The 27,776-nt window shown below is 45.7% G+C and overlaps 2 protein-coding genes across 4 annotated transcripts in view; one reads left to right on the forward strand and one right to left on the reverse strand.

Annotated features, from left to right (window-relative positions):
* Positions 1–2,310, forward strand: part of uhrf2 (ubiquitin like with PHD and ring finger domains 2) — a 137,379-nt gene extending 135,069 nt beyond the window's left edge. For all 3 annotated transcript variants that reach the window (XM_078214101.1, XM_078214100.1, XM_078214102.1), the window contains one exon: positions 1,177–2,310. In XM_078214101.1, coding sequence (XP_078070227.1) covers positions 1,177–1,323 — 147 coding nt within the window. In that variant the 3' untranslated portion in view covers positions 1,324–2,310. The remainder of the gene's footprint in view (positions 1–1,176) is intronic.
* A 9,170-nt stretch (positions 2,311–11,480) lies between these two features.
* The window catches only part of gldc (glycine dehydrogenase (decarboxylating)), a 147,758-nt gene continuing 131,462 nt past the window's right edge, over positions 11,481–27,776 (reverse strand). Inside the window, exons 24-25 of the mRNA XM_078214099.1 lie at positions 14,560–14,640; positions 11,481–12,193 (exon numbers count right to left, since the gene is read on the reverse strand). Coding sequence (XP_078070225.1) covers positions 12,050–12,193; positions 14,560–14,640 — 225 coding nt within the window. The 3' untranslated portion in view covers positions 11,481–12,049. The remainder of the gene's footprint in view (positions 12,194–14,559; positions 14,641–27,776) is intronic.

Below are 27,776 nucleotides of genomic sequence, written 5' to 3' on the forward strand. Positions count from 1 at the left end.
AGAGTCAGTTTTGCAGTACAGAAAGAGGCCCTTCAGTCCATCATGTCTGTGCTGACCATCAAGCACCTATCTATTCTAATCCCATTTTTCAGCACTTGGTCCGTAGCCTTGTATGCTATGGCATTTCAAGTGCTCATCTAAATGCTGTGAGGGTTCCTGCTCTCCCTTTCTGGCAGCACGTTCCAGATTCCTACCACCCTTCGGGTGAAAAAGCTTTTCCTCAAATCCCCCCTAAATCTCCTTACCTTAAATCTATGCCTTCTGGCTATTGATGCCTCTACTAAGGGAAAAGCTTTTTCCTATCTATATCCGTCATAAATTTATACACCTTGATCATGTACCCTGCCACACCACCACCTCCCCCACCACTAAGCCTTCTCTGCTCCGAGGAGAATGACCCCAGCCAAACCAGCCTCTTCATAGCTGCAATGCTCCAGTCCAGACAGCACCCTGGGTATCTGGATTACTGGTCCAGTGACAATACCACTACACCACTCCTTTAAACTTACTTGGTAGCCTACACCTGCTCCGTACCCAGACACACTGGCTGTCCTCATGGCTGCAAACAATGTAGGAGAAGTTGATACAGAGACAAATATAAGAAGTCAGGAAAAAGGTAGCAAGAAAAGAAACAAAGAATGAAGAGCTGGAAAAAGGCATTAAGGAGGAAGTAAGAGAGACGGGGCGGCACAGTGGTTAGCACTACTGCCTCAGCAACAGGGACCCGGGTTCGATTCCCAGCTTGGGTGACTGTGTGTGGGTTTCCTCCCATAGTCCAAAGATGTATGGGTTAGGTGGATTGACCACGCTAAATTGTCCCTTAGTGTCAGAGGGATTAGTAAAGTATATGGGGTTAGAGGGATAAGGCCTGGGTGGGATCGTTGTCGGTGCAGGCTCGATGGGCCAAATGGCCTTCTGCACTGTAGGGATTCTATGATTCTATGAGAAAAGAGGAGCAACCTGACCAACCCCCATCTCTTTCCATGCCAACACCCCCCCCCCCCCCCCCAAACTTTACAATGCCAGCATTCTTAAACAGAAGGGGACAAGAGACCATGAGGAGTTTATGGGGGCCAAGCCAGGACCGAGAACTGCTGACCTGACGCAATTATTTCATTCCTGACAATTGGAAGGTTTGCATGGTGTATTTATCGGCTTCTTCTCTCTTTCCATCAGAGCTGCCTGCAGCGATCATTCCGCGCCCAGGTATACACTTGCCCTGCCTGTCGCCATGAACTTGGAAAGGATTACAACATGGTTCCCAACAAGATTCTTCAGTCTATTCTGGACCAGTTCTTTCCAGGATATAGCAAAGGACGATGACACTCGATTGTGGAATCTGTCTCCCATCTGCACACATTTTTACAGGGGGTGGGGGGGCGGGGGGAGGGGGAAGTTTAAAAAAATTTCAATAATGGACCAATAGGCCTGAGGGTAAACAACCTGAGATTATCAATCTAGAACCGCTAATGTTTCTCCCCACTGGGCCATTGTTAACACTTCATTGCCACACCGTGCATAATGCAGCATACTGTTCTTTCCCATTGACTGTCTGGTAACATCTAAGGTAGTTTTCTTTTCCTTGCCAACCAGTAAGAGTGAAAAGACCATGTAAATGGTCTGATGCTAGACTTAAATGTGTTTAAACTACCTCAAGACAGTGGAAAGGAATTTTTTGGGGAGTTGTCAGTCTAAAAGAAGTCCAGCTATACACTGCCTCTTCAGAATCAATGTTATCTGTGCCTGGTCCATAATGCTTGGGTTTGAAATGTAATAGCACTGAAAATTATAACTGATTTAAAGTAATTCTGTGGTGACTATATCTCTCTTTACCTTGATTTTATAATGTTGCTATTTTGAAAAAAAAATGAAAATTAAAAAAAAAATCAGCAAGTTAATGGGCTTTCTTGTGAGGTTAAGTGTGCATTCTTGTTATATTTTGAATGGTTTGACTACTAATGGCTTTTAAGGATAATTATGTAACATTGTACTTACATTAGTGTTCAGTAATTTCTGTATTGTTATTTGCATTTCAAAATGCAAAGGAAATAAAAAGCACTTCTAGTCAAACAGATTACATGTAAAGAAAATACATTTGTTATTGAATATGCCACTTTTAGTATTTTAGTCACACATTATATATATTATAACTAGATTATTTGTATGTGGCAATTATGTCTGTATCAGTGTTAAAACAATTTTAGCTTGGAGGGGGCAGGGGTAGAAAAACACTTCATATTGTGATTTTGAGATTTGATATATATTCCTTGACCAGTACTTACCAATAAACATGTTAACATTTGAAATGTTTTCATTGATTTGACTCCAGTTATTGGGAACCTGCCATTATTGGAATAGTAAGAAGTCTCACAACATCAGGTTAAAATCCAACAGATTTATTTGATATCACAAGCTTTCGGAGTGCTGCTCCTTCATCAGGTGAAGGAGCACCACTCACTTGATGAAGGAGCATTGCTCCGAAAGCTCGTGATACTAAATAAACCTGTTGGACTTTCACCTGGTGTTGTGAGACTTCTTACTGTGCCTACCCCAGTCCAACGCCGGCATCTCCACATCGTTATTGGAATACAAACTGATAGTAACGATTTTGAAAAATGACATTTTGGGGGACAAAAATGCTGGAAATTGAGAGTAACAGTAGTGTAGACAGCAGACACCCACAGGTCATTCAATATCAGTAAAGGGAGGTTAATGTTTTAGGTGCAAAACCCAACCACAGAACACTGAATTTTTTTTAACTGGCAAAGTACCCTTCCACCATCGCCCACTTCCCAGCTGACTGCAGCGGCGCTAGACGTTGCTGGTTTAGGGGGTAATGATGTAGTACACACTTTGTGCCAACAATGGAAGGAGTGTTTGAGGTGTTGCATGGGTTTCTGATCAAGCATGTTGCTTTGCCCTGGATGGTGTTGAGCTTCTTGAGTGTTATTAGAGCTGCACAGATCCAGGCAATCCCTCTGTTATGTATAGATTGGGTCTGACACCAGTTCAAACAATGCCTTATTTTTGTAAACCCTGAGACACAAACTTTTATCAACTAAAGTCGCGGTAACAACAGTGTGGTTTTGAATAGTGCAGAAAACCTGGTAAATTTTATCGCCTGTTGATCTATACGTGAGGATGTGCTGCAACCTTTCTTCATAGCTTAACCCTTTTAGCCCAACATTCTGGTGAATGTTGTTATTCTCTCTCCTATGAGTTAGATTATAGACCAGCCATAATATTGAACTGCAGGGCAGGCTCAAAGAACAGTGTAGCACAGGATCAGGCCCTTCGACCCTCCAAGCCTATGCCATCACGTTGTCCTATCTAGACCAACTGCTTGAATGCCTCTATTCCCAGTCTATTCATGTGTCTATCCAGATAAGTCTTAAATGTCGCTAATGTGTCTGCCTCAACCAGCTCACTTGGCAGTGCATTCCAGGCCCCCATCACCCCCTGTTTAAAAAAACCTCCCCCGCACATCTCCACTGAACCTTTCCCCCCTTACCTTGAACTTGTGCCCCATTGTAATTGTCATTTCTGCCCTGGGAAAAAGCTTCCAACTGTTCACCCTATCCATACCTCTCATAATTTTATAAACTATCAGGTTGCCCCTCAGCCTCTGTCTTTCCAGGGAGAACAATCCCAGTTTATTCAATCTCTCCTCGTAGCTAATACCCTCCATACCAGGCAGCATCCTGGTAAATGTTTTCTGTACTCTCTCCAAAGTCTCCATGTCCTTCTGGTAGTGTGGTGACCAGAATTGGACACAGTGTTCCAAATGTGGCCTAACCAACGTTTTATATAACTAACATAATTTGCCAACCTTTATAAGCGATGCCCCATCCGATGAAGTCAAGCATGCCAAATGCTTTCTTCACCACCTTTTCCACCTGTGTTGCCACTTTTAAGGATCAGTGGACCTCCACTCCCAGATCTCTCTGTGTGTCTATGCTTCTGACAGTTCTACCATTTATTTTATAGCTCCCATCTTGGGAGGCTAAATAGCTTAGGATCCAATATTTCCTTCCTGAGGTGCAGTGCCCAGAACAGAATGCAGTACTCCAGATGTGGTCTGTATCAAATATGCATAACCTCAACCCCTTGTACTCCAACCCACTTGAGATGATAACTGACATTCTGTTAACCATTTCGTAAAATGTGCCAATTGAAAATTTCAAAAGACTTTCTATTCAACGCAACCAGCAAAGCAAATGTAATATATTTTTGAATTGAAGAAAACATCACTCCGGTACCCTATATATGGTCTTACTCTATACATGTCAAGATTTCTCATAGACTGATGTATGGTATAATCCCTGAAGAACTGTGAGTAATCCATGCCTTGCACAACAACACTTTGGATTTTGATGCTTTGGTCAGACAAGTTTACATTGTGAATGCAAGAGGAAGGAGTCAAGTATCTAAAGTGGCAGCAAAATAGTGGCCTTGTATTTGACCTGCTTTCTGGTCATCTTTAGTCTCCCTACAAGAAGTATGCTAGCCCAGTTCATGAGCTATATACGTTAGTGAACACAAGGATGTCACAACCACTGCTTCGTACATTAAGTGGATACAATTCAATGACCCTGCTTTCTGTGGAAAAGAATTCCAAACTCTAATGACCCTGAGAGAATTTCTTCCTCATCTCTGTCTTAAATGGGAGACCCTTTATTTTGAAACTGTGCCCCCTAGTTCTAGTTTCCTTCATGAATGGGGCATCCTCTTAGCATCAACCCTGTCAAACCCCCTCAGAATCATCTCCTTCCATAAGATCACCTCTTATTCTTCTAAATCCCAATGAGTATAGGTCCAACCAACACAACCTTTCCTCGTAAGACAACTCCTTCATCCAAGGAATCAGCCTGGTGAATCTTCTCTGAACTGCTTCAAATGCAAGTATAACCCTATTTAAGTAAGGAGACCAAAACTGTACACTACTCTAGGTGCAATCTCACCAATATCCTGTGAAGTTGTAGCAAGATTTCCCTTCTTTTATACTCCATCTACCTTGCAATAAACGTCAAAATTCTATTCCCCTTTCTAATTACTTGCTGTACATGCATGCTTCACTGTGATTCATGTACAAAGACACCCAGATCCCTCTGCACTGAAACACTCTGCTGTTTCCCTTCATTGCACTCCATGGCAATTATAGTCTTTCTTTAGGTAAGAATCCCTACAGAATCATAGAATCCTTACAGTGCGGAAGGAGGCCATTCAGCCCATTGAGCCTGCACTGACAACAATCCCACCTAGGCCCTATCCCCGTAACCCCATGTATTTATCCTGCTCATCCCCCTGACACTAAGGGACAATTTAGCATAGCCACTCAACCCGCACATCTTTGGACTGTGGAAGGAAACCACAACACCCGGAGGAAACTCAAGCAGACACGGAGAATGTGCAAACTCCACACTGACCCGAGCCAAGAATCAAACCCGGGTTCCTAGTGCTGTGAGGCAGCAGTGCTAACCACTGTGCCGCCCTAATTCCCAGCCAACTGCTTAGAAATTCAGGCCCTGCAACATTGTGTTCAGTTTTAGTCTCCTTACCACTGGAAAGGTATACTTGCCATGGAGGGAGTGAAATGAAGGTTCCTTAAAGAATTCCTGGGACGGAGGGAGTGTCCTGTGAGGAATGATTAAATAGACTGGGCCTTGATTGGAGGTGATTTCATCCAATCATTGAAAACTCTTACAGGGCGTGACAGGGTAGATGGAGGAGGGATGTTTCCTCTGGCTGAGGGGTGTCGAGAACCAGGGGACACATTCTCGGAATAAGGGCAAATCGTTCAGGCTTGAGATGAGAAGTTTCCGCTCAAAGGGTGATGAATATTTGGAATTCTCTATCCCAGAAGGCTGTGGAGAATGTTCAATACTGAGATTGAGAGATTTCTACGTATTAAAAACATCTGGGAACTGGTGTGACAACAATAATCTCTCCCTCAATGTCAACAAAATGAAGGAGATTGTCATCGACTTCAAGAAGCGTAGTGGAGAATGGCCCCTGTTTACATCAATGGGGACGAAGTAGAAAGGGTCGAGAGCTTCAAGTTCTTAGTGTCCAGATCACCAACAATCTGTCCTGGTCCCCCCATGCTGACACTATAGTTAAGAAAGCCCACTAACGCCTCTGCTTTCTCAGAAGACTAAGGAAATTTGGCATGTCAGCTACGACTCTCATAAAAAGCATTCTTTCTTGTTATGTCACAGCTTGGTATGGCTCCTGCTCTATCCAAACCCGCAAGAAACTACAAAGGATCGTGAGTGAAGCCCAGTCTATCACGCAAACCAGCCTCCCATCCATTGACTCTGTCTACACTTCCCGCTGCCTCGGAAAAGCAGCCAGCATAATTGAGGAATCCACACACCCCAGACATTCTCTCTTCCATCTTCTTCTGTCGGGAAAAATACACAAAAGTCTGAAGTCACATACCAACCGACTCAAGAACAGTTTTTTCCCTGCGGCCATCAGACTTTTGAATGGACCTATCTCACACTAAGTTGATCTTTCTCTACACCCTAGCTATGACAGTAACACTACATTCTACACTCTCTCCTTTCCTTCTCTATGAACAGTATGCTTTGTCTGTATAGCGCGCAAGAAACAATACTTTTCACTGTATCCCAATACATGTGACAATAATAAATCAAATCAAATTCTCCCTATTTTTTAAGTCATCCTTTGCTGGTTTCTAAAATGTTCCCTCTCTTCTATTCTATTCCCAGCTTGGGTCACTGTCTGTGTGGAGTTTGCACATTCTCCCCGTGTCAGCGTGGGATTCCTGCGGGTGCTCCGGTTTTCTCCCATAGTCCAGAGATATGCAGGTTAGGTGGATTGGCCATGCTAAATTGCCCCTTAGTGTCAGGGGGACTAGGCAGGGTAAATGCGTGGGGTTGTGGGGATAGGGTCTGGGCGGGATTATGGCTGGTGCGGACTTGATGGGTTGAATGGCCTCTTTCTGCACTGTAGGAATTCTATTTATTTGTCACAAGGCTTACATTAATACTGCAATGAAGTTACTGTGAAATTCCCCCAGTCCCTACACTCCGGCGCCCGTTCGGGTCAATGCACCTAACCAGCACGTCTTTCAGACTGTGGGAGGAAACCGGAGCACCCGGAGGAAACCCATGCAGACACGGGAGGAACATGCAAACTCACACAGGCAGTGACCTGAGCCGGGAATCAAACCCGGGTCCCTGGCGCTGTGAGGCAGCAGTGCTAACCACTGTGCCACCCTGCTGCCCGTGATTCTATAATTCTGTCCTTCCATGAATCTTTGCAGCTTTGTACATCTTTTCTATCAATTTGATACCACTCTACTTCTCGTTGAATCTTTCTTTCTCAATGGAATATAGGTTTGCTTAGAGCTATGGAATATTTCCTTAAATGTCTGCCACTCCTTCTCTACCACACCACAAGAGAAATAACAATGAAAATAGATGTAGTTAAATTAGTGCATTTAGGATTGATGATGCTGGCAATGATGATGCCATTCAGACAAGTGGGTGATATCCCATTTGAGTCGCTGACCCATACATTTAGTGGTTCAAGGAGGTTTGGGTTGGTTCCAATGGATTGGAAAGTGCCTATTGTGGTCTGAATTGAGAGAGGGAAGAGATTAGACCCTTTTGGTGGAGTTTTCCCATCCCACCTGCCATGGGAATCATAGCGTGCAGGGCGGACTATGCAAAAGGCTGTTTGACCTCGGAGGGGAATTTTCAGCCTTGGGGTGAGAGCAACCGGAAAATCCCGCCCACTGGCATGGTGGCAGAGTGGTTAGCACTGCTGCTTCACAGCGCGAGGGACCCGGGTTTGATTCCTGGCTTGGGTCACTGTCTGTGTGGAGTTTGCACATTCTCCCCATGTTTGCGTGGGTTTCCTCCAGGTGCTCCAGTTTCCTCCCACAGTCCAAAGATGTGTGGGTTAGGTTGTTTGGCTATGCTAAATTGTCCCTTAGTGTCCCGGGATGTGTAGATTAGAGGGATTAGTGGGGCAAATATGTGGGATTGTGGGGATACGGCCTGGGGTGGAATTGTTGTTGGTGCAGACTCGATGGGCCGAATGGTTTGCTTCTGCAGTGTAGGATTTCCATGGAGTCACAGTTTGACCTTTGTGGACTGGATGGGCTGAATGGCCTCATTCTGTGCTGTAAATATTCTATGAATTTGGCTAGTTGTTGATCATGCATGTTTCTGCTATGCTGTTGATTCTGGCAATGTATTTACGCTGCATGTTCTGCATGAAGCCTTTAAAGACCCACTCAACCTTTCTCAAAGTTGTGATGGTCACCTCTTCCCCACCAGCCAACCTGCTTGAGTTGTTTCCTCCTGTTAGACTCCTGATCCTAGTTATGAGTCAATCCCAGATCATTTCCATTTAATTATTTTTTGCCACTTCCCGCTGAGTGCACAATTCAAAGGGCATCTTTTAAAAATTCTTTCAGAGGATTTGGGCTTTGCCAGCATTCATTACCCATCTCTAATTGCCCTTCAGAAGGTGGTAGTGAGCTCCCTTCTTGAACCGCTGCAGTCCTTGTGATGTAGGTGCACCCACAGCATTGTTAAAGAGGGAGATCCTGCATTTTGACCCAGCGACAGTGAAGGAACAGTGATATATTTCCAAGTCAGGATGGTGAGTGGTTTGGAGGGGAATTTCCAGGTGGTGGCGTTCCCATGTATCTGCTGCCCTTGTCCTTCTGGATGGTAGAGGTCGCGGGTTTGCAAGGTGCTGTCAATGGCACCTTGGTGACCTGTTGCACTGCATCTTGCAGGTGGTACGCTTTGCTGCCACTGTGCGTCACTGGTGGAGAGAGTGAAATGTTTTTGTAAGGTGGTGGTTGGGGAGCCAATCAAGATCTGCCTTTGACTGTGAGTTGAGCCTCCAATATATGATTTGATGTGATTTATTATTGTCACATGTATTAATGTAGAGTGAAAAGGGTTGTTTCTTCCGCGCTATGGAGACAAAGCATACCGTTCATAGAGGAGAGAGTGCAGAATGTAGTGTTACAGCCATAGCTAGGGTGTAGAGAAAGATCAATTTAATGCAAGGAAAGTCCATTCGAAAGTCTGATGGCAGCAGGGAAGATGTTCTTGAGTCAGTTGGTACGTGACCTCAGACTTTTGTATCTTTTTCCCGATCGAAGAAGGTGGAAGAGAGAATGTCCTGGGTGCGTGGGGACCTTAATTATGCTGGCTGCTTTCCCGAGGCAGCAGCAAGTGTAAACAGAGTCAATGGATGGGAGGCTGGTTTGACAAGACAGTGCTGCATATAGCCTATTATTTTTATAAACCCGTTGAAACTTTGGCATCAGGGGAGAAATATTGTAGTCGCTGGTCCTCGAGTTCAATCTGTTTCAACTCCACTCACACTACTGGTCAGCTTCAAATCTCTGTGAACTGAGGCACATATTCACTTCGAGGATGGAGAAGACTGAGACATAACAGTTCAGAGCTATGATGACCATGACTACCTTTGGCGAAACCATGCACATGTTGAAGGTTGTGCAGGGGTCAGATCTGACCACACAACAGTCAGGCCCTTTGCAAGGATCTGCCTGAGCAGCAGATACTTTGGATATTCCAGGGTTGCTTGTGCCTCGATCCTGAGCCTCAAGTGTGGGTGGGCACGGGCAGTCTGCGTGAGCCACAACTGAAGCTGGTTCACTTCCCTACCTTCCAATCTCAAGGAACACAACAAGAGGAAAATTCCACATCCACAACGTGGAGTTCAGCAATCACCAGATTTTACTGCGAGAAATAGAAGCAACAACTCCCAAAATCAAACAACAAGGAAAAATTCAACTTTCACAGATCCAAACTTAATGTCCCCTCTCATTCGGGCTTCCCAGGGAGCGAATTTTCCTCAAACCACTTCCATCTCTCAGCCCAGAGACATAGCTGGCCCTGGTTGTTGTTGGAACAGGCTCGATGGGCTGAATGGCCTCCTCCTGCATTGTAGGAATTCTATGATTGCATGTGGTGAGGAAAGAGAACGCAGGAATATTAGGGGATTCCCGATTGCTACCTCATTTCTATTCCAATTCTCTTCCTGCACCTAGTGGTGCATTAAGGTGGACTTCCTTCTGTTTCCATAGCTAGTGATTCCTAGAACATGTTGCTAGTCTGTCACCAGAGGCTTAGAGCTTGAGGGCGCCACTCCACGTCAAGTGTGACTGACCAGGAGTCTCTCCCGCTCTTACTGCCAGCCATTGGAATGTTTGGAAGTATCTACAGGTTGACACACTCAACCTGTTTGATCGTGTTATGAATGTACCTTTCTTGGTCATCAAGTCCTGGAGTAGGACTCAAACCTGGAGCTCCTGCCTCAGAGGCAGGAACGCTACCCACTGCATCACAAGACGTCCTCGCTACCTCATTAGTAGGGTGGCACAGTGGTTAGCACTGCTGCCTCATAGCGCCAGCGACCTGGATTCAATTCCGGCCTTAGGTGACTATCTGTGTGGAGACACTTTCTCCCCATGCCTGCGTGGGTTTCCTCCGGTTTCCTCCCACACTCCAAAGATGTGCGGGTTAGGTTGATGGGCCATGCTAAATTGCCCTTTAATGTCAGGGGGATTAGCAGGGTTTTTCACTGTAACTTCATTGCAAATGTGTTGTGACAATAATAAATTTAGTTTAAATTTCAAAACTTTAAGCATGTGAGGTTACGGGGATAGGACCTGGGTGGGATTGTTGTTGGTGCAGGCTTGATGGGTCGAATGGCCTATTTCGGCACTGTAGGGATTCTATGATTCTACGAAAATGATTTCTGTTTGTGTGCAAGGGAAGAATCTGCAGAGTTTAGCGGTGATGCAGTGAAGGATCCCTGTCCACCAGCAATGGCAGTTGGGAAAAAGAAATCCAACAAAATCTATTGGGGAAAGTACATTCAACGTGTTTGAAAACTACATGTCCAGAACTTTTGGCAGCACGGTGGCTAGCATTGCTGCTTCACAGCGCCAGGAACCCGGGTTCAAATCCAGCCTTGGGTGATTGTCTGTGTGGAGTTTTCACATTCTCCCCGTGTCTGTGTGGGTTTCCTCTGGTTTCCTCCCTTAGTCCAAAGATGTGCGGGTTAGGTTGATTGGCCATATTGAATTGCCACTTAGTTTCAGGGGAATTAGCAAGGCAAATACATGAGGTCACGGAGATAGGGCTTGGGTGGGATTGTGGTCGGTGCAGACTCGATGGGCTGAATGGCCTCTTTCTGCACTGCAGGGATTCTATGATGCTATGGAGCTTAAATATTGAACTGATTTCTGTTTCTGCGCAAGCGAAGAATGTGCAGAATTCAGCGGGAATGCAGTGAGGGATCCCTGTCCACCAGCCATGGCAACTCGGAAAAAAAAAATCTGACAAAACTTTTCAGGGAAAGTACATTCAAAGCTATCTGTACAGAACTTGAATGAATAGAACCATAAAGAGTACTGACGGTCATTGTTACGGAACCAAGTGAGAAAAAAATATGAAAAGAGTTCAAGAATTTTTATTGGAATGATAAGACAGTTAAAATTTACATTTGTTTAAAATTTCTATTAACCAGGAGGTGCCTGGTTACTGTTATAGAAGCATGGACAATCACAAACAAGAACATCAAAAGTGAACATTAAAAATACTACCTTCTAGGACCGCTTTGTCACGAGGCCACAGTTGTATATGGTCTGATGTCCGACAGCACTACGGTGAACACGATACATCACAGTTCAATCACATCCGAGACCGGAGCAGTTCTCAAGTCAAGTCAAGAAAAAAAAGTGCACGGGGTCAAGGCCACTTAAGTAACTCAATGCTGCTTGATGTTGAGGCACTGAATAGCATCAGCTGAAGTGTGGCTTGGATGTAGTGTCTACCTCCTAAATAAAAAAAAATCAGCAGCCGTTTCCACACAAATTGAGATATCTGACTTGCCGGATCTTGATTTTTGAAAGCAAAACAAAATGGGATTAAAAAAAAATAATTGTGGTCGGGCTTTTCTTGACAGCAATCACTTACTGAACCCAACACCCGCAAAAAGACACAAATCACTCGACGATGGAGTTTTACGACGAGGCTCTTTTCTGTTCTGTGAAGGGAGATTCATAAGCTTCTATTGGCGGGCAGGAACAGACCAGGTGCTGATCTCCATAGAGGTCGTCAATGCGGGCGATTGTAGGCCAAAATTTCGTTTCTGGTCTCACAAATTGCTGAAAAACAACCATGAGTACATTTAGACAAACATCCCAATAGTCTTTATTCATTAGTTTATTTTGTTCGTGTCACAACTAAGACTCACATTAACAGTACAATGAAGTTACAGTGAAAATTCCCCTAGTCACCACACTCCGGCGCCTGTTCGGGTACACTGAGGGAGAATTTAGCATGGCCAGTGCACCTAACCAGCACGTCTTTCGGACTGTGGGAGGAAACCGGAGCGGAAACCCACACAGACACGGGGAGGATGTGCAGACTCTGCGCAGACAGTGACCCAAGCCGGGAATCGAACCCGGGTCCCTGGTGCTGTGAGGCAGCAGTGCTAACCACTGTGCCACGGGAGATAATTGACGGCTGGCTCAGCCTGACAAATATTTTCCATTCTGAAACGGGGAAATAAATGCCAGCAAGCCCATGAATCTTTCACGGGCTGTCAAGCTCAGCATTAGCTGGCCGCCCCTAATTGCCCTTGCACATTGCTGTGAGTCTGGATTCATATATAGGTCAGACCAAGTAAGGATGGCAGATTTCCTTTCTGAAAGTGCATTAAGTTTATTTATTAGTTACATGCAGGCTTGTATTCACACTGCAATGAAGTTACTGTGAACATTCCCTCGTTGCCACCCTCCGGCGCCTGCTCCAGTACACTGAGGGAGAATTTAGCATGGCCAATGCACCTAACCAGCACATTTTTCAGACTGTGGGAGGAAACTGGAGCACCCAGAGGAAACCCATGCAGACACGGGGAAAGCGTGCAAACTCCACACATAGAGTGACCCAAACCGGGAATTGAACCCGGGTCCCTGGAGCTGTGAAGCAGCAGTGCTAACCAGGACAGATGAGTATTTACAACAGACAGTGATGGTTATCATGAACACTAATTGAAATTATTTAAATTTCACCAGTTGCTATTGCGGGATTTGAACCCATGTCCCCAGAGCCTGGGCTTCTGGATGACTAACCTGGTGACATTAACACTACACTACCATCTCCCCCTGGATGAAATCCCCCACATGTAAAGGAGCATAGTCTGGCTATGTTTTGTCCAAAAGAAAAAATACAGAAGAGTCACAAATCTCACTTTAAAGGTGTTTTCAAAATTGACTGTAAACAGATTGTAAAGTTTTGAGGCAGTTCTACCATGAGTTGTGCTGGAGTGGGGCTGGGCTGCCACTGCAGTTTAAACAAGTCATCACCGGAACTAGCAAATTATTTAGATTAAGAGTCTTACAACTGCCCAAATTGGACTTTCACAGCATCAGATGTAATGGACGGCAGCCCAGACATAAAGGAATAGTGTCCCAACTTGCTCTGATTCCCAGTCTCCGCTGAGATCAGTTATTCAGCCAAGAATGTTTACACACATGGAAATGCACAGCACAATAACCTACTTGACAGAGACTGCGAAAATCCCAAAGAGTGGTACGTACTTGAAATGGTACGCCATTGCCAAATACTGTGCTAACAGAACGCGGACAATCCAAGCATGCACAGTTTGAAGAGGGATAAAAAGTTTTTTAAAAAAGTTTATTTATTAATATCATCAGTCGGCTTGCACTAACACTGCAATGAAGTCACTGTGAAAATCCCCTAGTCGCCACACTGCAGCACCTGTTTGGGTACACTGAGGGAGAATTTAGTATGGCCAGTATACCTAATCAGCATGTCTTTCAGACGTGGGAGGAAACCAGAGCATCTGGAGGAAACCCACACAGACACGGTGAGAACGTGCAAACTCCACACAGTGACCTAAACCGGGAATCGAACCCGGGTCCCTCACGCTGTGAGACAGCAGTGCTAACCACTGAGCCACTGTAAAAGCTTGGGAATGCAGGTTAAAAATCTGGGAAATACTGCAGGCGACAAGTTTATGTGCGCAACACAGAACCGCCAACAATATCATTCACTGATGGCTTGTGTGCAGTAATACCTGCTTCCAAGTGTCTAAATATGAAGTGAGTACTTCTCCATCAATTGCAAAATCAGGGTGTGAGCAGGGAATGGGCACTCTCGATAAAAGGGCAGAGTATGAGATAACACAAAGACGGATGTTTGTTGCAGTCAACAATTGCCAAAAATGAACACTAAAGAAGGTAATGTCCAGAGAATGAGTGGGATTCTCTGGTCTCGTCTGTGGTGGAACCCGTTGCAGGCGAGAACGGAAAACGTAGCGTTCCAGCCCAAACTCCATTCACTTCCAGCAGCACCGGAAAATCCATGTCACGAACCAGGACAGAAAGATTTTGGCCAATGTATTTTGCTAGCCTGATGAGAATGGGCTCCTCCAGCGCTGAAACAACCGTACGCAGTACACGCAGATCTAACACTAATACAATGGCGCTTCGAGGGCTCCACTTACCAGTGGGAACGCAGCTTGCTCTCGGGAGTATGGCCGGTCCCAAATCGGAGCTGCAATACAAGCCAATGTGTGTGGGGACATCTGTGAATGAAAATAACACAACAGGTTTTTAACTTCCAAAACAGATCAAGCCTGATTAAAGGCACCACAATCAGTACAAATTCACACACAGGAAGATTCGAATATATTTAGGAATTGTGCTGCTAGATGGCAAGTTAAAATCAACATAGAGACATTCAAAATGCTTCATATTGGGACAGAAATTTCAGGGAGCGACAACTACTTAAGTGAAAAGAAAATAATGTGAATGGAAAATTATCTGGAGCTACTGATTAACAATAAGTTGAAGCTCTCACACCAATGGTCAGTAGCAATGAGTAAGGGCCAGAGAACAACCAAAATGATCGAATGGATAGAGGGCACAGTGGTTAGCACAGCAATATACAGTATCGACAAGAGAAACAGATCCTTCTGTGTTTCTCTACCCACTTTGGTGCCCATCTCTCTTGGTGGGGGGCTGACTGGACATGACTGCAGGCCCTCTGATTGAGCCTCCCAGCTCCTGAATTGGACTGGGGTCCTTGACGCAGCTTTTTAATCGGCTGCCTCCAGGAAGATCGCGATCGATGCCCTGCCACATCCACCTCCAGGTTCCTGATCCGGAAATGCAGCTGACATCGGGACCAATCAGGAAAACGCGGCAGATTATGTTAGTGGGCAAGTGATCAATCTAACAAAGGTGATCTTTAGGAAGCAGTTGACATTGATCCAATTGCTAATTTGATGGATTGTTTTCAAAAAATAATGAGCCAAATATTTCTGAAAAAGTACCACCAGGTTCCTGACAGAAATGCCAGGGGGATGATGAGATACGCCGTGAGCCGTGAATCCCCAGAACCTCCGGACTGGTTTTTGATATTTGATATTCCAGATGTCTCATTGCCCTGCCTGCACCTTGAGATGTTCACCATTCCACTCAAGATATGGTCCAAATTATATTGAGCTGAAGGATACAGGAAATAATCTAACAGTGCACCATGAGATGGCCCACCCAGCAAGAGTAATTTGAGATAAGATGTATATTAATTGTAATATATGCTTTTCACAAACAAAGGCCGGAACTTTACCGGAACGGTAAAGCTTGCAGAACGGAATTCTCCGTTGGCCTCAGGAGGGATTTTATGAGCCTCGCCCGAGTGAGGTTGTAAAATCCGACCCAAAGTCTCGCCCTTAAACCTCCCCTTTATTTTGAAGAACTTGCTGCATTTGCGCATTAATTGCCGACTCAACTCACCACAGAAAGTTAAAACTCATAATGAACAAGGCAAACAGCCTTTTATCACCAAGATAATTGGTAAAGTATTGCCAATCAACCTCCCAGGCCCAACAAAGTCTCATTCCTGCATGTAATAAACTCTTCTCAGAGGTATTAAACATTTCAAATTTAGTTTTTCTTTCTTACTTTTCCCGTCTCTTTCTCACTTAGTCCCATTCTTTTCCCTCTCTCTCTGTACCTGATTTGTTTCTGATTAACCCTCCTTCTTCCCTGCCTCAAGGAGATACACTTCGTCCACAGAGATTCCAGATGTCTCATTGCCCTGCCTGCACCTTGAGATGTTCACCATTCCACTCAAGATATGGTCTAAATTATATTGAGCTGAAGGATACAGGAAATAATCTAACAGTGCACCATGAGATGGCCCACCCAGCAAGAGTAATTTGAGATAAGATGTATGTTAATTGTAATTAATGTTTTGGAGGGACCTTTTGGAGTTTGGACCTTTGGTTTCCAAAGTTTTCTACCACCTGGATTTTCTTGCCTCACATTTGGGTTCGGTGTAGATGACATGGTTGTCCTAGCACCATGTGAATGCCAGGGTGGCAGGTGGCAAAGCAGACAGAACTTAGGGTGGAATTTTCCTATCCTGCCCGCCATGGGAATTATAATGGGAGGACGGACGGACCACACAAAGGACCGTTGACCTCGGGCAGGGTTTTCCAGTCTAGGGGTGAGTGTGGCCAGAAAACCCCTCCCTTAGTCTTTTTCTTTGTCCAGCATTTCCTGTGTCACTGATTATTGTGTAAGAGTAACATCTATTATATCTCTATCATTGTCCTGACTTTTGTATCCAATGTGTAGTCATGCTGACACATTCCTTTTATAATGACCATTGAAAATGACCATCTAACAATTACAGGTCAACAGCACAATATTATCTCTGTTTATTGTCTCCCCCCTCCCACCAAAGATGGTCATTTCTGTTACTTACTTGCCAACTCCATAGCTAAAAAATCTGGTAGTCTGTGACTTAAAAATCATAGAATTCCAACAGTGCAGAAGGAGACCATTCAGCCCATCGAGTCTGTACAGACAGCAATCCCACCCAGGTCCTATCGCTGTAACCCCGCATATTTACCTTGCAAATCTCCCTGTCGCTAAGGGGCAATTTAGCATGGCCAATTCACCTAACCCACACATCTCTGGACTGTGGGAGGAAACTGGAGCACCCAGAGGAAACCCACGCAGACATGGGGAGAACGTGCAAATTCCACACTGACAGCGACCTGAGGTCAGAATTGAACCCGGTCCCTGGCACTGTGAGGCAGCAGTGCTAACCACTGTGCCACCGTGCTGCCCTTGACAAATCCTTCCCTCTCCCCACATTTGGGTTAGGGAGCCCATCGTTTTGGAGCTGGAACTGGATACAAGTGTTCCGACCAATGAATCGATTGCCGATGGTGTTGCAGAAATTTAAAGATTCCTCTTTCCCCCATATTAAAATAATACAAGCCCTCCCCGTAAGGCTTGGAAACATCGAGGCTGGAATTCTCCCATTTCGCCCACAGCTGGGATTCTCCGGTCCCGCTGCAGTGAATGAAGTTTTGGCTGAGCGCCAAATTCTCCATTCTCACTGGCAGCGGCGTGATCGAGATTGCAGAATTCTGGCCCTAATCTTCAGTCTCAGCATCTTAAAATTCCCGGTCTTAAAATGATCGGAAGTGACTCCTACATGATGGAAAAATAACCCACCCCGCAACTGATCTACACCGAACAGTCTTTTCCGATCCTCTGAGCCTGGGAAGTCTAAGGAGCCGAGGTTGCTAACATGTGTCCAAGTCGGCTTGTACACTAAGATGAAAGTGGTACGGTGAGAGATTTATGGTCTGAATTTGGCCCATAGGATGAGTGTTGGACACCCCTATATTAGGACATGATGTTGAATGTCCACAAGCAACAGACCAAGGAAGTATTGTCACTCACAGAACTCCATTACAAGGACTGCAGCGGTTCATGAAGGCAGCTCACCATCCACCTTCTCAAGGACAATTCGGGATGGGCAATAAGTGCTGGCCTAGCCAGCGATGCCGAGCAAATGAATTGAAAAAAGAATTCCTGCCTCTGGCCTGCTGAAGCTTATGTGATATAAATTGACTCAAGCTTGATTTCTGGACTAAGCTGAGTTCTCTGCTCACAGGGGCAGCAGTTGCAAGACTATAATCAGCCTCAATGCTCCAGTGATGGGAAATCAGCCACTTTTGATTAATCTTCAGTGATCTTTCCTCTTAAGTGTGGACAGCAGGTGAGAATAGGCCCAGCCTCCGCTGTGATTCCCTCTTTGATGGTACACTCTTAAACAAATGCCAACTAGCCAGGTGTAAAGTGAAAGTCCAAATGCATTAGGTATCTGAGCACTGCTGGTTCCTGTTCAATAAGTTCAATCATATTCAAAAAAGAAACAGGTTTGTAATCTAGGTATCTAATCTTATTTTATCATTTATTTTATTTATCAGTGTCACAAGTAGGCTTATATTAACACTGCAGTGTATGTTATTGTGAAAATCCCCTCATCGCCACACTCCAGCGCCTGTTCGGGTACACTGAGGAAGAATTTAGCATGGCCATTGCACCTAACCAGCACGTCTTTCGGACTGCGGGAGGAAACCGGAGCACCCGGACGAAACCCACGCAGACACTGGGAGAACGTGCAGACTCCGCACAGACAGTGACCCAAGCCGGTAATCGAACCCGGGTCCCTGAGACAGCAGTGCTAATCACTGTGCCGCCCCTGTGATGACTATGAAGTTTTAAATGCTGTGCTTATTATTGAGACTTCTGGTTACGTCAATGGGAAAGACACTTGATGGTGAGAAAGTTCACGGCAGAGTCCCACAGACTTCGTCCCTCACACAGGAACTTGGGAGTACTCACATTGAGGCAATAATCAGAAACAGCTGTTCTAATGCCATTGATGGCCTTAATTGTTTGCTGCATGCTGAAAGCATCTGAAACACAAATCCTGTGTAGTATTAGCTAATTACACCATGAACACTATTGCATTGTACAAGGATTTGTTTTTGCAGTATTCCTAGTTTTCCATTCAACACATGGCGAGTTGGCATAACAAGTGCTTTGTCAAGCACTTCTGAGAGCCAATTACACGGGGATTCTTTTTAAACGAAGCCTCACAATTTTAACAGCCTGGTTGTCTAGTGAGAAAAAACAGTTTTGACTAATTTATTTACTGGAACTATAGCTGCAAAGAGGCAAAAGAACGGACAGCCTATCCCGCAAAGGGTTAGGAAGTGAGGCTGTGTGTAAAATTGGTTACTGACGCACTATCGGCATTGTGGAATATCATCCAGGAACATTTTCATCCCTTTCTTTTCAAAGCGTTTCAGCCCCCAGTGAACTGAACAGAGGCAATCCGCAGGTACCGATGAAAATCACTGACCTGAAACATTAACTCTGATTCCTCTCTCCACACATGCTAACGTTTATTTATTAGTGTCACAAGTAGGCTTACTCTGCGATGAAGTTACTGTGCAAATCCCCGAGTCGCCACACTCTGGTGCCTGTTTGGGTACACTGAGGGAGAATTTAGCACAGCCAATGCACCTAACCAGCACGTCTCTCGGACTGTGGGAGGAAACCAGGGCACCCAGAGGAAACCCACGCAGACACGTGGAGAACGTGCAGATGCCACACAGACAGTGACCCAAGTTGGGAGTTGAACCCGGGTCCCTGGCGCTGTGAGGCAGCAGTGCTAACTACTGTGGCACAGTGCCTCCCCTGCCAGGCCTACTGAGCATTTCCAACATTTTCTGTTTTTATATTTCAGCTCTTATATTCACTAATGTCCTTTAGGGCCGTCCTTACCTGGCCGCCATGTGATTCCAGAGCCACGGCAACGTGGTTAACTCTCAACTGCCCTCTGAAATGGCCTAGTGAGCCACTCAGCTCAAGGGCAACTAGGAATGGGCAATAAATACTGGCCAAACCAGCGACGCCCAAGTCCCACGAATAAAAAAAAACTCACTGGTATTCCCTCAACTGCAGATAACAGGGAAAGCTCCGAAATCACTTCCGCGGTGTTGCCAGTTGCTTTATACTGAAATTGCAGGCTGGTAATTAATATAAATCCTATCTGAGCACAATTTATTTGGCCGAGGGGGGGAGGAACGCTAGCATTTTAAGGGGATGGAAGAGATGGCAAGGCAGCACAGATGGAGTTAAACTGGCTCTTTTAAGCTTCATTTCCAACTACTTGGTCAGTGCTAACTGGATGTTGGCTTGCGTCCAACAAAACTTGCTACAAGAGTCTAAACATGAAGTGAATACCTTTCCATCATTTGCAATCACATTTTCAGTGCTTGGACCCACTTACAGGAGCAGATGTCACTTGTTGCAGCAACTGGATAGAAAGGGTCCCAACAAATCAATTGTTTGGGTGGACATCTTCAGGGTAACAAGCCATCTTAAAGCATTGCTTTTAGATTTGTAGCGGCATAGATCTCCTCTTGGAGAGGATGGGCCTGTGACTTTGGCAGGAGACAGGAGGGGGCCACAAAGAAATGACAGAATGCACCAGCCATACATATACGCTGGGATTCTATCGCCCAGCCCACCACGGGAATTGGAGCGGGTGAGGGGCGGACAATGGAAAGGTCCATTGAGCTCGGATGGGATTTTCCGGTCTCGGGTCAAATGAGGCTGTAAAATTCCGCCCATAGTTTCTCCAATGGTTCTGCTGGCTTTCAGTCAAAGGTACAATGGGAAATTGGGAGGTCTGCACCGCTCGCAGGAGCTCCAACCCAAAACTATGCCAAAGAAGCACCATTCTGCCAATGTATATGGCAAGATGTGTGAAGGCACAGAAAAAGATGAAGGAGGTTTGTTTAATTGGTCATTAAATATGGCAGGCCGGTATTTGCAGACAACATGAAAAATTGCGATACATAATAAGTGCTGTGACGCATTAGACAAGGGAAGTGATGTTGTGCATTGCAGTTAACCTGATGAGGCTGCATGTGGACTAACAGGGTGGGGAGCTGTGGAGTTGTTGGAAGGATGACTGCAAGGCATTATTCCTAAATTTAGCGAGTTGAGAAAGATGCTCTAGCCTGTGACTGAACACTCCTCAGGGACTGGACAAAGGTCCATGAGATTTTCCCATATAATGAATTTTGTGATGAAAAATAATCAGTCAGTCACAGGATCTGAGGAAGGGAGGACCAATCTAAAGTTCAAATCAGCAAAGGAGAACTGCACATTTTGATCAATTTTTTTCAGGTTGGAGTGCGACAACATTTATGGAACAGATTACTGGGGGTGTGAGGGTGGCGCGGGGGAGGTGGTTACGAGAACAGAAAGTGAGGACAGGTTTCAAAATGGAATTGGAAGAATTATTAGGAAAGGCAATGCGGGACCATTTGCAATCACCTCAGGAACCTGATGGGTGCAGGGTAAGCTAGTTCAAACAATTACCTACTGCCAAAAACATTACTGTGTATGTAAGTTAGGACCAGCTTTGCAGTTTGGGGTACGTGTTTAATGACTTAGAATCATAGAACTACAGAATCCCTACAGTGCAGAAGGAGGCTATTTGGCCCATCGAGTCTGCACCGACTCTCCGACAGAGCATCTTACCTAAGCCCACCCCTGCCCTGTAACCCCACACATTTACCCCGCTAATCCCCCTAACCTACACATCTTGAGACACTAAGGGGCAAGTAAGCGCGGCCAGTCCTACTGACCAGCACATCTTTGGACTGTGGGAGAAAACCAGAGCATCCAGAGGAAACCCACACAGACACGGGGAGAATGTGCAAACTCCACACTATCGTCCAAGGCTAAAATCAAACGCGGGTTCCTGGCCCTGTGAGGCAGCAGCACCTTTCATTCTGATGCCCAGCTCATAATAGCCTTATCCTGGAGTGTATACTCAATGCAATGTCCTTGGAACATTTTTGGTGACATTTTAATGACAAAATGCCGAGGAATGTCAAAATAATCCTGGATAAAAAGGAGCAGTCAGAGGCATCCGTGTCGAATGTGATCGGTTTTCCATAAGGAGCTGAGGATAAGCTCCCGGTTAAATTTTTTTTAACTACTCTTTCTTCATCTCGACATGAAGGCAGGGTGGATCAAGATCCTCAAGGCCCAGGGACAACTAACATCCATGGCCTATTATCAGGTGTTTTTTTCATAGCTTCAGGGACTGCCAGAGAGTTTTGGAAGCTGCCAGGCATGGTGGGACTCGGCTCTCTGATGGAGCGAAAGCCTCGCTCTTCCAGGACATCTCGGCGCAGCAAAGGCTACGATGAGGTTAGAAAACGTCTGAAGGTTTTTGGAATCCAGTACGCCCGGCATCATCCTGCTGTCCTGAGGGTCACCCTCAAAGGGTTCATCAGGATGTTTGACAATCCCACTGAGCCTTTGGTGTTTTTAGAACCTGTCAAAGACAATGATTCGCAACCGGAATCTGCAGCTCCTCAATCATCCTGGACTCTACCCCCTGCAGTTATTTCCTTGTGCTGATCCTTATGATGTGCCTTTCTTTTCATATTGATTGGGGCAATCCTGTAACTGAAATCTGAGGCAAATTTTGCTGATTATCCTGTTTATAGTCATATTCTGCAGATCTTCGTTAACCATAGAATCGGGAATAGGGCCTGGATGGGATTGTAGTCAGTGCAGAAGGAGGCCATTCAGTCCATCGAGTCTGTACCGACTACAATCCTACCCAGGCCCTATTCCTGTAACCCCAGACATTTACCCTGCTAATCCCCTGACACTAGGGTCAATTTATCATGGCCAATCAACCTAACCCGCATATCCTTGGAGTGTGGGAGAAAACCGGAGCACCGGAGGAAACTCACGCAGACAGGGGGAAAATGTACAAACTCCACACAGACAGTGACCCGAGGCCAGAATCGAACCCAGACCCTGGTGCCGTGAGGCAGCAGTGCTAACCACTGTGCCACCGTGTCGACTTCTTACAGGCCCGTTTCTTTATTGAATGTTGATTTGAAAGTGTTGCTAAGGTTCTAGTGCTGCACTTAAAAGAAGTTCCTTCTCGTGATTGTCCAGGGAGATCAGGCTGGATTTATTAAGGCTCAAATCTCATGCAATAATGTTAGGAGATTGCCGAATATTATCCAAGTCCTCCAAAAGTGAGCTTTAGATGGGTTAGTGATCTCCCTGGATGTCGAAAAAGCTTTTGGTAGGGTGGAATGGATACGGGGAGAATATGCAAACTCAACATAGATAGTCACCCAAGGCTGGAATTGAACCTGGGTCTCGAGCGCTGTGAGGCAGCAGCACTAACCACTGTGCCACTGTACCGCCCACATCCTGAGATCCCTCATCCTTTGATATATCCTTTCATTGGTGGGAGGTGCTGGGTACAATGAATAATCCAAACCAACTGTGTTGGGTCTTTTTATTCTGTCTCTTCCCACGTGCACTTGTGTGAAAATGATCTTGCTCTACCAATCTTTGAAAGGTTTGTGGCGCTATTTGTAAAAAAATGAAAAACCTTCATTAAAAATATATCTTCTTAAAAAAATGAGAAACTACAGATTTCACTGTAAGCCAACAGATGCTGGCAATGTGCAGCACAATAAGCTGGAAATAGGTCCTGCTTTCCTCCAATGATGTATCCCGTCACAGCACCAGGGCGGCACGGTAGCACAGTGGTTAGCACTGCTGCTTCACAGCTCCAGGGACCTGGGTTCGATTCCCGGCTTGGGTCACTGTCTGTGTGGAGTTTGCACATTCTCCTCGTGTCTGCGTGGGTTTCCTCCGGGTGCTCCGGTTTCCTCCCACAGTCCAAAGATGTGCGGGTTAGGTTGATTGGCCATGCTAAAAAATACCCCTTAGTGTCCTGAGATGCGTAGGTTAGAGGGATTAACGGGGAAATATGTAGGGATATAGGGGTATGGCCTGGGTGGGATTGTGATCGGTGCAGACTCGATGGGCCAAATGGCCTCTTTCTGCACTGTAGGGTTTCTATGTTCTATGTTAGCACCACTGACCTGGGTTTAATTCCGGCTTAGGTCACTGGCTGTGCGGAGTCTGCACATTCTCCCCGTGTCTGCATGGGTTTCCTCCCACAGTCCAAAGATGTGCTGGGTAGGTGCATTGACCATGCTAAATTTCCCCTCGGTGAACCCGAACAGGTGCCGGAATGTGGCGACCTGGGGATTTTCACAGTAACTTCATTGCAGTGTTAATGTAAGCCTACTTGTGATGCGAATAAATAAACTTACACTAACTTGTATTTGAAATAAAGTCCAGCTTCAGTCATATCATTGGTTGAGAGTTTGCTTGATTATATTTGGCAATGCTCAGGAGTTTCAAACCTGACCAAGTGGAATTTTTACAAATTTGGGTATTTAATCAATGATTTTTCAAGTCCAGCAGCACCAGCCGTGTTCGTAAATGTTTCATTTTTAAGGATGTTTGCTTGCATTAACAACAGCACCCCCTCGTGGACACTGGTGGCATTTGCAGATGTATTTCTTCTCTCAGTGCATGAGGCAGAAGATGCAAGCGCATGCTTACATTTGCTTCCATAACTTGTTTTTCCTGGAACAGGTCACCACTCTGAGGCCAGAGGCTGTAGTTTGGTTGGGGGGGGGGGGGGGGGGGGGGTGGGGTGGAGCAGGGGGGAACCACTCCCACATCAAGAATGGCTGACCACCTGCTAGGGATGCACTTGGAAGACTTGCAATTCGATCCTCAGCCTGTTTTGGCCGCATTATGAACCCGTCTTCCGTGGCCATCAATTCCCGGAGTGTGACTTGAACTTGGAGTTTCCGGCTCAGAGGCAGAGACACTAAGCCACTGCTCCTCAAGACTCCCACCACCTCCCCTCTCCTTGGGGTGGCGCAGTGGCACAGTGGTTAGCACCACTGCCTCACAGCGCCAGGAACCCAAGTTCAATTCCAGGTTTGGGTCACTGCCTGTGCGGAGTCTGCACGTTCTCCCCGTGTCTGTGTGGGTTTCCTCCGGGTGCTCCGGTTTCCTCCCATAGTAGAAAGACGTGCTGGGTAGGTGCATTGGCCATGATAAATTCTCCTTCAGTGTCCCTGAACAGGTACCAGAGTGTGGTGACTAGCGGATTTTCACAGTGACTTCATTGCAGTGTTAATGTACGCCTACTTGTGACACTAATAAATAAACTTAAACTGTACTTCTTCAGTTTCTCTGAATGTGGACCAAGTGCACACTTAGTGAAACATGGTTAACTCTCATAGAAATTACAAGAATAATCTCAATTATTGCTGGTGTTACATATTATCCTTCACACTCCCCAGCCCTAACTCCATGTGTCTGTCTGTTCTCATATTTTTAAACTTATTCATAAATATCGATGTGACATCTGCTTCCATGGTTGACTCTCAGCTGCCCTGCCAGGGCAACTAGGGATGGGCAATAAATGCTTACCAGCCAGCGACACCCATGTTCCATGGATGAATAAAAATAAACTCCAAAACACCCTCCCCTCTGTGTCCCTTGACCACTGTTGCTAGGTAACAGTATTTTCCACTTTGTTTTCGGCCCTCCCACAATCACTAAACATTTAACTCATCTCTTTACCCTTCAGGGGTTGTGAAAAGCTCATTAATAAAATATATAAACAGACCCAAAAGAGCTGGCCTTTAGTCAAGGGGCTATCCAGGCACCAAGGTTCACAAGCAAATTATATGAAACTGAATCCATTCTGCCTCTCTTAACACACAAATATAATAGTTTATATATATAATCCATTTAAATATTATACATTCTCCACAACATGAGTTGCAAAAATTCCTGACTCTGGCAGTGAAATTCCCGCCTGTCCCTCTACAGGACAACCTGCTTCAATCCTCAACTAACACACTGGGCAAAATTTTCTCATCCCACCCACCACAGGAATCAGCGGCACACGGACCATGCAAAGGTTTGTTGACCTCAGGCAGGATTTTCTGGCCTTGGGGCGAGTGCGGCCGGAAAATCCCAGCCACAGTCTCTGTACAGGACAGCCTGATAAAGTCCTCAATTAACACACCAGGCGGGATTTTAGGGTCTCACTCGTCCCAAAACTGTAAAATCTACCCACGGTCAATGGACCTTCCCAAGCTGCGCCCCTCACCCGCTCTGCGGGGCGGTAAAATTCCAACCACTGTCCCCGTACAGATCAACCTGGTCCAATCCTCAATTAACACACTGTACCTGCACAGGCCAATCCATAGAAATGATCTGCAGGCGGGGACAGAGTGATACTAAAATAGGTGGGAAAGCAGGCTGAGATGAGGAGATAAAGAGTTTACGGATGGGTATTGACAGGCTAAGAGAATGGGCCAGAATCTGGCAGGTGGAGTTTAATGTGGATAAGTCCGAGGTTATCCATTTTGGCTCGAAAAATAAAAAGGGCAAGTTATTACTTAAATGGGAAGCAGATTCAAAATGAATCAGTGCAGAGGGATCTGGGTGTCCTTGTGCGTGAATCGCAGGAAGTGGGTGTGCAGGTGTAGCATATAATAAGAAAGGCAAATGGAATCTTGGCATTTATTGCAAAAGAACTGGATTTTAAAAGTAAATAAGTGCTGTAACAATTGTATAAGGCATTGGTGAGACCACACCTGGAGCACTGTGTCCAGTTTTGGTCTGCTTACTTGAGGAAGGATGTGTTGGCACTGGAGGCAGTTCAGAGGAGGTTCACCAGATTGATTCCAGGGATGAAAGGGCTGTCGTACGATGAGCGGTTGGATAGCTTGGGCTTGTACCCGCAGGAGTTCATAGAATGAGGGAGGGATCTGACTGAGGGATTTAAAATGCTAAAGGGGATAAGGTGAATGTTGAACAGATGTTCCCCCTTGTGGGACAGTCTAGAACAGGAGGTTATAGATATAAACTAAGAGGAGGTAGGTCCAAAACTGAGATGAGGGGAAACTACTTCTCTCAGAGGGTTGTGAATCTGTGGAACTCACTGCCCCAGAGCGCAGTGGAGGCAGAATCAATCAACAGATTCAAGAAAGAGGTGGATATGTTTCTGATAAAAAGCGGGGTAAAGGGCAAGCAGGCGAGGCTCGTAGAACGGCATTCTCCATTGGCCTCGGGCACGATCTTACGAGCCTCAGGCAGGTGTGCCGGCAAAATTCCGGCCACAGTCTCTGTACAGGTCAACCTCATCCAATCCTGAATTAACACACTTGCCGAAATTTAACCGCCCCGCCGGCCCGCTACGGAATCAGAGCGGGCGAGGGGCGGACAATGGAAATGTCCGTTGACCTCGGATGGGATTTTACAGTTTTGGGACGAGCGAAGCCGTAAAATCCCGCCCACTGTCCCTGTGCAGAACCGGGAACTGAATAGAGTCCTCAGGCGTCATGGGCACACACAGGAATTAGCGGATTGCAATTTCTTTCCCCAATCCGGGGAGGAGCCGATTGATAGACCGGCTGTCACCAGCTGGACTAAGTCTTTGACCCTCTTTAAGAATTAACACCGTGGTTTGGAATATGTTGAACTATGTGCTTCGTTCCACAGGGACAAAGATGATGGAGGCCTTTTTGTCTGAGACATAGTCTCACTCTGAGGAGCCGACAGGTGTTGGAAGAATGAGCTGAGAAAAGCTTTGGTTCATTCACTGAGGGTCTATCGAACATCTGGAGCTCTACAATGAGAGAACTATGTGTCACCTGCCAGCTCCATAAATCCAGAAAGCAAAGAAAAGACGCAGCGGTTTAGACAGCGTCTGCGGTGTGAACACGGCTGTCTAATGTTTCAGCTGACGTCTCCTCATCAACTCGGCCTGGCAGAGGGCCCAATATTTAAAATATTAACCTGTCTGCTCTCTCTACTGCCTGAGCGTTTTCCACATTCCCCCTTTTCTGGGGCAGAAAAATCTTCGAGCTACTAACTGCCATTCTGAACACTAATGGCATCA

Source organism: Mustelus asterias, chromosome 6 (genome assembly GCF_964213995.1).
Source record: "Mustelus asterias chromosome 6, sMusAst1.hap1.1, whole genome shotgun sequence".
Taxonomy (NCBI): Eukaryota; Metazoa; Chordata; class Chondrichthyes; order Carcharhiniformes; family Triakidae; genus Mustelus; species Mustelus asterias.